The 13,703-nt window shown below is 47.5% G+C and overlaps 1 protein-coding gene across 1 annotated transcript in view; it reads right to left on the bottom strand.

Moving 5' to 3' along the window:
* The window catches only part of cnksr2a (connector enhancer of kinase suppressor of Ras 2a), a 110,729-nt gene extending 98,003 nt beyond the window's left edge, over positions 1-12,726 (bottom strand). Inside the window, exon 1 of the mRNA XM_088921456.1 lies at positions 12,144-12,726. Coding sequence (XP_088777582.1) covers positions 12,144-12,207 — 64 coding nt within the window. The 5' untranslated portion in view covers positions 12,208-12,726. The remainder of the gene's footprint in view (positions 1-12,143) is intronic.
* Positions 12,727-13,703: the final 977 nt, after the last annotated feature.

Below are 13,703 nucleotides of genomic sequence, written 5' to 3'. Positions count from 1 at the left end.
CTGTCTGGAATATGAGGCCTTCCTGTTCCCTATTCCAGCATCACCAACTGTTTCCTCTGTGGCTGCCTGTCCTTATGACACTTGGGAACAGCTACAATACGCACACTGCTCAGCGTTCTGTGCAAGAGGCTGACCACCACATTGAACTAAGGATGAAAGGGTAGAAGACATCATTTTATCCCACAATTCATGATAACCAGGGGGGGTTAGGCAGGCCAGATTAAAATTAGCCGGCCCCGAGTCTGGTCAGGAGGGATGAGAACTCATCTCTGCGATTACAGGAGCAGCACTCACGCCCCAGGCTGGCGAGACTGAAACCTGAAGCTGCCCGCCACTGCCCGCCTCTTCTGCAAGCAACCCCACTCCTGCAGGACCATCGCACTTCTCCAGGCACAGCTCCAACAACTCCCAGGACCGGACAAGCACATATCTGTGCATCCGTTATTCCTGTTCAAAGGTAGGTAGATACCAGGGTCTCAGAAATACAGGGCACAAATCAGGCCCATTACCCTGGATGGGAGTCAGGTTCACTGTGGTGTCAGGATGCCTTAATAACCACAGTTATTATTCACATGTAAGCTGAAGAACTTGCTTAGCTGGAAAAGAATCACAGAAATAACCTAATGTATCGTGGAAGCAATACCAACCCTCCTGATTTAACATACTGTGTCAAACAGTAGCTGTCATGTTTGGTAGATTTTCTCGAGTTTCTGAAATCCTCAGTGAAGCAGCTGAGTATCCATTTATAGTAATGTACAGTAAGCATTTACAGTATAAGTGTATGACATGTACTATATATACATGGAGTTTAACAATGATTCTTCTATGACAACTCCACAAATCATAAGCCTCCTTATTACAGAGCAGGCACATTCTGCTGGCAGCCTTCACTTGAGTGGATAAATCTCGACATTGCAAGCATTCCCACATGTGAGCAGAATAACTGAGCAGGCATGGGCAATTTTAAATGACAGCTGCACGTGTCCAATACATTTCTGGGGCACATTTTTTTAAGACCATATTCCAGTAATGGAAAGATTGGAAATTGTGATTCAAATACAAACAAAAAAAATAACGGCTACATGAGACCAGTGTCAGATTTCAAAATGAACACGCCCAAACCCCATGGCCCCGAAGAAGGAAACTCAACAGGGAATACTGTTTTTTGTGTGTCGCTGTTGGTTTTCTCTTTAGAAATGATTATTTTCTACCCCTGGCAGCCTCTCAGGGAATAATTTCCACTCAGAGGTGTAACCTTTAACAGCTGGAGGACTGGGGCTCTGGGTGGCTGGAAAGTGCACTTCCACAGTTCTGTCAGGGCTGTTATTCTCCTGGACATGTGCTGTGCGGTCAAGCATGCTTGGCCAGTGTCGTGGAGACAGAACCCGCAGACTCCACACTCCTATATCCCCTTCTGCATGAGGATGCACATGTCCTGCAGGTGTGCGCACCCCAGGAAGAACAGAGACGCCCCTCTTCCCCGTGACCTGCAGGGAGGGGTCAGGGGCGAGAGCACAGAGCTCCTACAAAAGCCCCTTGACCAGAACGCACAGACAAAACCCACTCCCTGCGCTGGGAGAGAAACCTCTGCAGAGGAAAGAAAGTCACAAAACAACCCAGGTTCATGCATCGGATGCTGAAAAAGAAAACTTCAGTGTTTTGCATCCTGATCCTCAAGTCATAATAGAGATAACAGAGGACAACACAATAAGCTGTTTCTCTTCGCAACAGAAAAAAAGCCCAGAAGAACACAGGAATGAGTACAAGCAAGAGGATGCCATCTGGCCCATCTGCAGTAGCTCATTTGGTAGTCAGCAGGTCACTGACGTGAGGATCTCACCCATTAGGATGTGAGGATCTTGCATGAAGCCAGAGTATGGGCTTCAAAGACATGGCTGAGTCGCCGGACACTCGGCTACAAACTGCGTTAAAAGCAATGCTCTCAAAGTCCAAACAAGCTTTTCCTGTAGATTAAAGCCATTTAAAATTGCATTTTTCTCTCACTAAATAAAAAAAACATAATCTAAAGAAATGTGTGAGATGAGGAGAATTATGATATTCTGTTCTACAGAAGAGACAATAAGATCTCTTTCTGAAGACATGTGCTGGACATCTCAACTCTGGGCTCAGTCTGGGGAGGAATATTTTCCTTCCACATAAGATCCAACAGGATGCAATGTAAAAAAGGAAGTTACAGGACCACTGTCTCCAACAGGCAATAGGACCTACATTTCCATGGGACCTGGACACAGAGCAGCACTGAATATACAGTTGTGTAACTGAGGGCTGGGCTGACTAACTTTCACAAAACATTCAAGCTTGGGATCGCTGCATGTTATGTGAAGGTTTTTTTCCCCAGCGTGTGTACTCTTTCGCCAGGGTCCCTGGGAGTCAGAGACAGCTGCGTTTCTGGAAAGGGGTGCCCCACGCCCTGCACCCCGCCCTCTCTGTGGTCACCACATCTTTCCAGCTTCCCTCGGCTTCCTGCTCAGGGGGCGTGAGCCGCAGAAGAGACCGCACACCACTCTGCGAGGCGAGGTTTAAAACAAGCTGTTTATTCCCAGCATCAGCTGCTGGCAGAAACATGTTTTCTATTTCCAGTTTGAGAAGGGAAATCTGAAAGTGTGGCACGCAGGTTTTTTTTATCCAATTTAAAAAAGGCATACATGAGGGGGAGACAGCTAACTATGCAAAATACCTACAATGACAATTCTTTGGTCACTGTTTCTATTCTGATAGATTATGACTATCTAAGTTTCCTATATGAATATATAATATGTTGCTGTTATGGATAGGAATAGTAGTTACCTCTTGCTGAATCGCTGCATGTTGGAACATTTCCTGACTTCCTCAGCCTCTATAGTCAAGGTTAGCAGCCATTAATAGCTTCTTGCTCTTACAAGGGCTCATCAGCGTGGTACAGCTAACCAGTGACATGGACATGTACACATATCTCGCAAGGAGCAGCCTTTGAGGTTTTGGCGACATTCAAAGAGCATGCAATCACAAAGTGCACTGTTACATTGTTATGTACAGTATTCAACATTAATTGTATACATCTGTAGAATCTACTGGACGTTTTACAGTATATACTCTGTGTTTTACACACGCTGTGTATACACTGGTTTTATTGTTGTCGTTAAGTGGACAATAAAGTGGATTCTGGTTCTGAAGTCAAGGGGGGTTAACTCCTAATTAATTTGCAAGCTACTTGTCTGTGATATTGAATTTCTATTTTATGATATTGCATTACTGTTTTCTCCTGCTTTTTTCCTCTATTCCTCTTGGGTCCAAGGAAAGGCTGGTACTCTTCAGCACTTTGCACCACCACTCGCCAAAGCCTCCCTTTTCTCCCACAGAAGCCCAGAGCTGGGAACAGCCCCCACACCTCGTGAGTTGCCCCCTAGGATCCTTGCTCAGCTGTAGAGCTTTCACAAACGAAAACAGCACACCTCCCACAATGAGCACGAACACACCCCTGAGTTAGAGCAGTAATGAAGAGCAGGGACATTCAGACAGACACCTACAGTAGCTGTGTTCGTCTGGAACCCCTGTCAGAATCCCCAGAGCCTGGCAGCTTTTGATTAAATGTGAAGCAACCGGAGACTGAGCATTACAAAGCCAGGGATGCCAGCGCTGCAAGCTGTGCAGGAAAGGAAACTCAGCACTGCAAGAGAAGTGGAGTAAAGCAAGGTCACCTCATTAGACTAGAAACCCTATCTTGAAATGCGCTGCTGAGCTATAAGCTGATAGATGAGATAATAATGGAGCTTCTGAGTGATTATGAAAATTTATCAGGGAACGATAAACACTTTTAACAAGATGTTTGCAATCAGCTAGAAACTTCCCTGGCATTGCATTACATGTTATTAACCAGAACAACTACAACTTTTTGTATGAAGAGTTTCTTAAGGTACATCATTTTTTTTTTCCCCAACAAGCTTCTTTTCAATTTCAACACAAAAACTCTTGGAGCTATGCCAATGGCTGCTGAATCTGATTATCCAGAATTGAGAATCCTAAACTGAAGCTCTGCATATTTGCAAGTTTGTCACATGAACAGTTGTGCTGCACTGGGGTGCGGGGGTGCGGGGCGGGGGGGGTCATACCTGTAATGCAGATAATGATAAACAACAGCACCGTGCTGAAAATCCTCAAGCTGCAGTCTCAGCTGAGGGCATCTCCTTTCCAGAAAACCGAGGAGGCTCGTTATTTTAAAAGATGCACAAAGGTGATCTCTCTAAAGGTGACAGACCGGTGGCACAAACACTTCAGCCCTTCATCACAGCCTCCCCATGCTGTCTCTGCCACCTGTCCTCCAGAGATGCGGTTTAATGGCCTGTTGAGGCAAGGCGCTCATCAATATTCCCCTAACTGCTGCTGACAAGCCGGGCTAAACGGCCAGATAATGTGCTCATCTCTCACCTGTGCGAGAGGAGGGGGAGAAGGGGACAAGAAACAAGAAGGGGAAAAATAAGGACCAGGGAAATGAGAAAACAAGACAAGTCAGAAATCCAACCAATAGGACTAGAGAGCAGACAGGCCATTAAGGTTCCAGACTACCCACTTATGACTAACACCTACAGGATTTTAGCATTTATGGGCAAAGTAAGTTATCAGGAAAGACTGCTTGGAAGCAATGTCTCCAAAAATGGGTTTTAAGGAGAATCCCATTACTGTGAGACACTACTGCAAGCCTCAATCCATCCATCTTCAATACATACAGTACCATACAGCGCTGCAGTGAGCCAGAGTCTAACCCAGCAGGCAACGGGCGTGGGTGGAACATTAGGCCGTTCTTGGGTGCACACACACGGTGAACAGTTCAGAGAAGCCAATTCGCCTAGACATGCTTGTGCTGGGACCGTGTGAGGAAACTGGGGTACCCAATAAACACCCACACAGGCAGGGGGGAATACACAAACCCCACACAGAATGCTCCCCAGACAGGAATCAGGCCTAGGACCCAAGCTTCCATGCCACCCTGTAACTATAAATTACAATTTGGAAAAACACTTAAAAGGCTTAATATAAGGACCTTTCCTTGCCTCTCTTCAAAATACAACTGAGTTGCGCAGAGTAATCACAATATGAAGCAACAGTTCTTCCACCCACATACTGAGAAACCTTGGCACGGTCACATACCAGCCCGGTCTGAATGCACTCCTAGGCACTGTACAGGAAACACTCCCTAGCCTCTCCTGAGCTGCTCCTTGTATCAGTGACAGCTGTGATGTTCATTAATAGTTCTACGCATTTAGAGCTTCACAAACAGCCGTTTCTGTAAAATTCCCATGAATTTTAATCAATGTTCTAAATGAGCAAGATTTCAGCAAGTCAGGACGGTACAGAGAATAAATTTCCAGTTCCATTAACACTCAGCTCTTGAACAAAGATATGTTTTTAACAACCTGCTAAATTCAAGGCCACGGTGAGCCAGCAGGCAAGGAAAAGCTGTGCTGTCTCGAAGGTAAATTCATTTTCCATGCACTTCACAGGCGGCAATCAGGTGCCCAGCCCTTTTTCCCACACACCAGATCCTAAAAGGAGGAGTCCTGCCGTTCTTGGTAGGGAGGAAAGCACGAGTCAGAAACAAATCTCATTATACAAACAGACGACAGGACAACTACTGTATATCACATCTGCTGCATTATCTTAATAAACCTGCCTGAAAGATTTCACTGGCTTTTAGATTTTAGACTGGCTCTTTCTTTCTGAGCTTAGTTCCCGGATAGCCAGTCTTTTCCAATGGAAACCCCAGGCCCTCTGGGTTGGCTGATCACCTTCAGCAAGGATTTCAACAACCAGACCAAGGGCCAACACACAGTCCTCCCAGACAAGCAGCAGAAGAGTTAGGAGAACGGACATAGTCTCACTCCAAAAACACAGCTTCTTCATGCAGTCTCAGTGGGGAATTCTCTCGGACAATTTTCCAGCGCATGAAGTTGGTCACGATACAATGCTGCATTAAACCAGCTCCATTAAACCACAGAGACAAAGTCATGGAATACCGCCCTACACAGACCGCTGGCAGATTTATTTTTTCTGGAAACGAAAAACGTTTCACAAGACGAGTGGAGTAATTAAGACCAACAGGCTCAGCCGCTCATAAACCAAATGATCTGAAAATCAGAGGTGGAGTAAAATCTATTGACTTTGGCCTTATTAACAGATGAAATTTCCAGTTCAACAAGTACACAGAAATTCAGAATGGCTGAGCTCATGGAGAATCGAAACGCGGAGCCAGCAGGGAGATTTACGGCCGTCTTTAAACAAGACTGTAAACAAGACTGATGGGCTTCCAGTCAAGAGCCTCAGAAACAAACGGCAACAGAGCGACAGTGAGGAGATGTTAAACAAGGCATCATTAATAACAGCGAGAAACAAATTGCACTATAATTAAGGCCAAAGAAGAAGAGGAGGTAGAAAAGCAGAAGGAAGGTATAGATGGAAATAGGGGAGGATTCCCTTGATTTCACTGCCAGTTTCCCGAACATAAGAATGGTCACAGGTGAGAGGAGCTATTCGGCCCATCTAGCCTGCATGGTACTGTAGTTACTGGACAGGTGAGGCCGGGATCTCATCCAGCTGTTTCTTGCAAGAAGCCGGGGTATCGGCTTCAACAACGGGGCTGGATGTTCCACACCCCCACAGCCCAGGGCCCTGAGACTGTGATTTCATTAAGCATGAATTGGCTTATTGTTCAATTATAAATCATGCTGAAATAATAATAATAGTGTGCCTGTCTTGGCTTCACTGTCTCCACTCAGTCTAAGATCGATTTCAGCTTTCAGTCACACGTTCTCCATGTTGAAGGCCCAGAGCTCCTGGATAGAACTGATTCCGCGGTTCCAGAACTCACTTCTCGGGCTTCCTTCCCGATTCGGATTCTCTCTGCACAGTGCTGTGCCATAATCACCTGAACCTCCCAACATACTGGAACTGCCCAGTCTTCCCACAACCCCCACATGCCTTGTTGTACTGTAAATACCAGCCTTTTATTCAGGTAAGCGTCTGCCTCAGGCCCTGCGGAAGTGGAAAACCAAGGTACCAAACGCCGCTGGATTTTTTTGGGGGGTGTCTATTCCGTGCTCGGTGCCGTATTGCAAACATTCTGTCCTGCTTATTTTTACTGCTGGCCAAGCAGAGGGGCAGTACGGAGTCTCAGGGCACCCGCAGAAAATGCGTCTCCGAAGAGCTTCTCTAAAAGCATGTGGGATCCACTGCCCTCTGCTCTTCTGCAATTCCTCTCCACAACCAATTTCCTGGTGAAGTGCTCGGGACCTCATGAGGGCACAGGATAATAATAATGATAATCAAGCTGTCCGTTTCCACTGGCTGTGTTCATTACAGAAGCAAAGCTTTGGGACTTCATTAGACTTAGGAACAATTAGACCTTGCACATCTGCTTTTACAAAAAAATGTAATATTCTTCTCTTATAAATTAGCATAAATTCTCATTACATAGCAGGTCTGACCCATTTCAAGTTTTAAAAGGTAAAGGAGCTTGGGGAAGCCAGCCCCACGTTTTGGATATTTCATACTTACTGCCTTATTGTGGGTTAATTTTTATAAACAGCTAGGGAAAAACAATTTTTAGTGTATCTGATTTACTCTTCCATCAGATCAAATTGTACAAGAACGTGCACTACAACCTGAAATGTATCAAAATACCCTGGAGCAAGAAGCATGCTAAATTCCCACATACACGGACATCAATAACACTGCCAATAACGATAAAAACTGACAGCAAAACATGAAAGTTGATCTGTGGGCAGGACTGTTATTGCCTCCCACTGCCTCCTCTTCAGCACCGAGCAGCTGTGCAGACAGACTCAGAAAAGAGTTTGCAGTTACACAAGTCTCAGAGACTGTGCATAGAGACTCATTAGACATGCAGGCCTCAGAGACAGCTCTCCCCAGATCTCACAGGCTGAACAAGGTGGATGCTTTTGTAAGGCTCTTAAATGTGAGATATTGACCTTTGCCATTACTTAACAGTCTGTCTGCTCGGTTTGCAAACTTCTTAAGGCCATGAAAAAGTTTCCTCAAATCTCACGGCACCCTGCGTGGGCAGGGCAACTAATCTAGAAACATCATTTTCCATCTGCCACTGGGATAGCTTTGAAAACTCCACTGCAGTGTTTCTGCTGATCCTACCATCGCTGTCATTCACAGTTTGGACATCCTCCTGAAACTACAGATTTGTGTCTAAACTATCGCAGGGGCCGGAGAGGGGCTCTTCTCCTGCATGTCACGCTGACATTTGTAACTACAATTAACCAAGCCGCCATTGGCTGGAATTAAACATACAGAACATCACATTGGAAAAAAAAAGTCATGGAAAAAAAGCAGCACAGATCCTGAACAATTTCACCTCTGCGTCACTCTCTTTTAAATCACTCCCTCCCTCCTCCAAAGCAACTGGACTGAGGAGCATTCTCTCAGCAGGGAACTCAGGCCCATTTGAACACTTAGTGTACCATCGTCACTGCCAGCTCACGGATGCAAATATTGGGTTTCAGATCCCCGACAGCAGCAGATGGGAGAAAGCAACAAGAACACTTAAAAAAAAGCATCAGTAAAGCAAAATAAATCGGCAAGAACATCAAGCAATCAGTTACTAACAAAGCACTATAAATGAATTGCATCTCCTGCCAGCCCCTTCCCACAGAATAACAAAGGGCGCAGAGCTAATGTTTCAGGGAACTCGTCAAACTGGTGGGTCGGGCAGGGCTTGTTGTTCCCCTCGGGAACACTGAATCCCAGCTGCACATGACAAGGGGCACGAGGGTCATGCTGAGGTTCTGTCAACACCCGGGACTTTTTTCCCCGAAGAGCAGGATAAGCCGACACCAGCGTCTAGACTCTGTCCGCGGCCTTCGGGCTGGGTTAAAACACTCTCGATCGCAGGGGTGGGCACTCAGCTGAGAGCCGCTGTACAGTACAGTAGGTCACTTGCATCGCCAGTCACATGCCTGTCCAGCAGGGAAGGTGATGCATTAGGGACCCCCTTCTTCTCCCACACTGAACCCCATCACCCCGGAGACAGGCCATGACTCGCACCCTGCCTGCGTCCAGAGACATCAACACGAAGCCTTGTGCTTCTCTCCCTGAGGACTGGGAACCTCCCCGCACCGTGGCAGATGTCCAGAACAGGGTGCAGCTGTGGCAACCCGAGACAAGGCCAGAGCCTCCTGAGGCCGCTCGTGTGCTAACTGAAAGTCTGTGCCAACTGGGCATTCCTGTGGCGGTCCTGGGCCTGTGCTCCACTGCAGCAACACACGGGTCCTGCTTTTAGCTGAAAACACAGAGCACCAGCCGTCCCCTTGGCCTGCATATCAGACTTGACTGGTGTCAGGAAATATTAGAGATAAGAGATAAGATCACCTTATTGGCCATATACAATTTCTTGCATTAGCAATTCGTCTTTTCGCAAACCCCAGCTTGCTCTCCATGAGACACACAGAGAGAGAAGCTGGGGGTCAGAGCGCAGGGTCAGCCATTTACACAGCACCCCTGGAGCAGCTGGGGTTAAGGGCCTCGCTCGGGGGCCCAGTGGAGTAGGAGCGCTCTGCCAGCCGCGGGATTTGAACCGGCAACCTTCCGCCCTCCGGCCACAGTGCCACCGCTCCGCCCATACAGGCCGAGACGGGCAGCAAATGAAACTGCACTTAAAAAGAAAATCCGCCCCGCCCGTTTCGTTTCCAGAAACCAATGCGAACCACCCTCGCTGCACTTTTTGGAGACCTGACTTCAATTTCGTGCCAGCAGGGGTCCAACCACAGTCCTCCAGGACTCCAGTCCTGTCCAGCCGGTTTTATGAATCTCTGGAAATCGGCAGCTTCGTGAGAACAGGGAGAGGCTTGAAAGTGCCCAATTAAGCAAACCATTCGTTCAATTAGCCGATTAAGGGCTCAGGTGCAAGGCAGAGTTCTCAGTCCTTGTCCTGGGAACCTGCGCAGCTGCTGGCTGGTGTTCCACCTCTCAATTAAGCGATTGAACCCTTATCAGACCTAATCGCAGGGTTTAATTTGCCCTGTCGTTTTCAGTTCCCAAATCTGTAGGAGCCTGCCTTTTAGACAGTGTGTTTCTTGAGTCATAACTAACCTTCAACCAGAAAAAAAAAAACTTGCAAACATCCGAACCAGGCCACCTATTGAATCAGTCGGGGACGCGTTTAAATGAAGTGCTTTAGTGCAGGGAAGCCAACAGGAACTGGGGACCTCCAGACTAAATCACGTCGGAATAACCTGGAAGTACGCGCGAGAAGCACAGGTGGGCAGAAAGCAGGGGTAACCAGCCCTGGTCCAGGAGAGCTCCACTCCAGCAGGTGTTAAACCACCAGCTTTCAAAGGACCGGAACATCTGAACTCTGAAAACTCAAACAGGCCGTGTGTTAAATTAGGTAATTTGGTTTTTTTTTTCTTACAGAACAAAAATCAGAATATCCCCCGGCCCTCAAGGACCGGTGAAACACTACTTGCATGATTAATCCATGAGTTTAATCTTTAAATAACAGGGGCTTTGGAGTGCCCAGTGAGAGGTACTGGCTTGGGGCTCTCTGGGGCCAGGCTAGAGACCTGTCCACTCACCAGCTGCGCCACGGCACAAGCCATTAAGCATCGATTACTAAAAGCTGTCAGCCTGTCATTTTTATTGAAAACGCTCGACAAGTCAGCCATCTTAGTGCAAATAAAAACTAAACAATATTAACACCGTTATCGTTTTTTTTATATTTTGATAACGGCGTGTAAGCACCACCCCCCCCCCACACACACACACACACACAAAACCACACCACACCACACACACAAAAGGTGATATGTGATAGTTTCTCCTACACTGCAACAAGGGAGCGTGATATGACTTACAAGCCCTCTAATGGTCTAGCTCAATAATAACGATTAGTGGCAGTACTGTATGCCGCGACAGTAGCACGACCCATTCTGACAGATGCGCGAGTTAAGCAGGGGGTGGCCTGTGGCCCGTCCACTGCAAACCAGCCGCTCTCCGCAGCCCGCTGGACAGGAGAGCATCGGGCACCGCGCTCGGACCCGGGTTCCAGGCTTTTGCCGAGACCCCGCTGGCGCGCGGCAGCTCGGCTCGGGGGGGACTCGGCGTCTCGCCCCAGGAGCCGGCAGCCAGACCGCTCGCGGACAGCACTGCACCTCCAGCCCCTGCTCGGCTACCCTAACCCTAACCCTAACCCTGTACAGGATACCACCAACAGATGGGTCTATGTATACAGTGCATCGTGTCGCCATGTAGTTCTTCACCCACCGAACTTTGTACTCTTCGTTTCAACTCAAAGAAACCGACGAAATGATTATTTTTTTAACCTCAACAGTTGCCTCCCACCCGCTAATCCCCCCGAGAGGTTTACAGCGAATCCTATCCCACGTCCTCTTGAGAGAATGACGAAGAATTCAAAGTGTTTTATAACCTATTTGTCACCCTGACTGTATCGCCCGCGTCTCCCAACGCTTCACGGAAGCCGATACCCCCGAACACCCTTTCTTAACCGTGTTTTAGCCTGAAATTTCCAGCACGCCTTTGCGTACCTGTACATGTTGAACAGACGTAATGTAGTGACACATTTCTATTAATTAATAAAAGGTATCAAAACACTTGCAGTCTGTCGTAAGCTTTGAGTATCGATACCATTTTAAGCCAGACAACCGGATAGTTTGCCTGCGTGGGATAGACAATTACAAAACGATAGTCAAAAGCGTAGCATCTTACGGTTATTTCTCATTTCAGATGTGTTTTACAGACACCCAGCTTTTATAATACCCCATCTGCAGGAATCATTTCAGATCACCTGTTACTTGATTAAGCGGGTGAAATACAGCCCAGCAGTAAAACACAACGCAAAAACCTGCCCCTATCTACTCTACAGACTTCTACAGATGGGTGAAATGAATCCTATCGCAAATTTAAATTAAAAAATGTTAGCGCCGATAATTAAGTCTAAAATTGCGTTTCCCCCGCTAGTACACAGTGGTGTTACTTCCATAATCCAGCTTTTGTTGTGTAGCAATGAAAAAAAGACACAATTTCTCAGGCTCATTTCTAACCAAATCAATACAGCCGTTTTCTCAGCCCTTTTAGATGTTGCAGAGCAAAACAAACCACGTTACCTTTCATCCAATCCACGACTTGACTCGGGGTCCACTTGCTAACAGGTTCCATGATCAGAGCCATTGATAAAGTTTGTGCGGTTGTAACCAGGCAGAAGGGGCAGGACAAGACGCTTAAAACCCCCCAGCCCCGCTGTGCCGATTCAGAACTTCAGGTCGACCCCCTAGTTGTTTCCGTTTCTGTCTCTGAATCTCCGCTGGACTTTTTTTTTTTCTCTGTGCTAAAATCCTTCCAGCCGGACGCGCGTTACAGCGGCAGCCCGGGAGCTGCGGTCTCTCGGCTGGCCGGATCCGTCTCCGCTGGAATTCTGCGCATTCTTGCGCTGCAGTCTGTGTGGATGCGCCTGGTTAGTTCTTCTATTTACTGTCTCTCTCCCTTTCTTCCTCTCCCTCCTGCCTTTTCTATTTCTCTATCTTCTATCGGCAATCTTTTTTTCCCCCCCTACGGTGTCTTAGCGGCAAATGTGAATGAAAGGCACGCGTTGAGATCTGTTACGCGCCTGTCATCGCGTCCCGTTCCGTCGAAATTCACAGCGCCTCTTCCTCGCACTGACGTTGACACGGTCTCCACTCTCGGCTCTCTAACTGCTCGCTCTCATGCCTGCTAGTTCTCTCTCCTCCTCTCTCCTCTCTCCTCTCTCTCTCTCTGCCGACTGCTACCCACTCATCGGCAGAACGCACCCTGGCGGTCAGTTAAGTGCATCGCCTTGCAGCAGAAAAATAAATAACTTCGCAAGTCCACTGAACACCCGTCTCCCGTGGGAGAGAAACACGAAAAGAACAGCCACCAAAATCACCGAGCGGAAATATAGAGAGAATTCGAATTTAATTTATCTGTTGTTCCCGTTGAATCTATATAGACAATACGATAATTCTGCATCCATTCATTAACTCTTGATTAATGTTTTGGCAATTCGTAAAATATGCTGGACTCATAAAGTATTTTCTACAGCATTGATATTTATAGTCTTAAATGATAAAAATCACAAAGTACTGTATATTTCAATTTGCCTGAGGCCGGATAGATGTTTAGTGTCTGCAATAAACAGCGATTTGAGTTGTCATTACGCAGTTCTCATTACGAAGGCTTTGGAATGGTGCGGTTTGGGGGTAAAGAAACGGCCGCTTCAGAGCCCTCGACTCAACGCAGCCCAGAAGTTCGTGGGCGGCTCTGCACACTCACAGCCTTGGCAAAGATGAATCACGGCCGCTGACTTTGGCGTGAGTGGCAGCTCATGACAGACAGAGCCCGCCTGGAGCCTTAGAGACGGGATGCTTTGTGAGGGTTAAGTGCTCGACTGGGTCTGTCTGTCTGGCGGCGGCGAGAGAGCGTCTTATTAGGAGCGAAGCAAGCAGGCGGGCAACTGGCGTGTCCCGGCAAATGCGGTCTCAATTGCGCTGGTGCTCTGCGCTTCAGACATCACTGCTGCGCGCAGCCGCCGGGCCCGGGGCGCTGGGACATCTGCTCGCACGCAGCTGTCCAGCTGGAGAACAGGACAGACGAATCCCCCGTTCTCGCAGGAATGTAATGCAACTGTAATGCAACTGTCCAAATGCAAT

The sequence above is a fragment of the Atractosteus spatula genome, chromosome 7 (assembly GCF_055471065.1).
Source record: "Atractosteus spatula isolate fAtrSpa1 chromosome 7, fAtrSpa1.hap1, whole genome shotgun sequence".
Taxonomy (NCBI): Eukaryota; Metazoa; Chordata; class Actinopteri; order Semionotiformes; family Lepisosteidae; genus Atractosteus; species Atractosteus spatula.
Note: the sequence above shows the minus strand (reverse complement) of the source record. Positions and strands in the feature narration are given on the sequence as shown.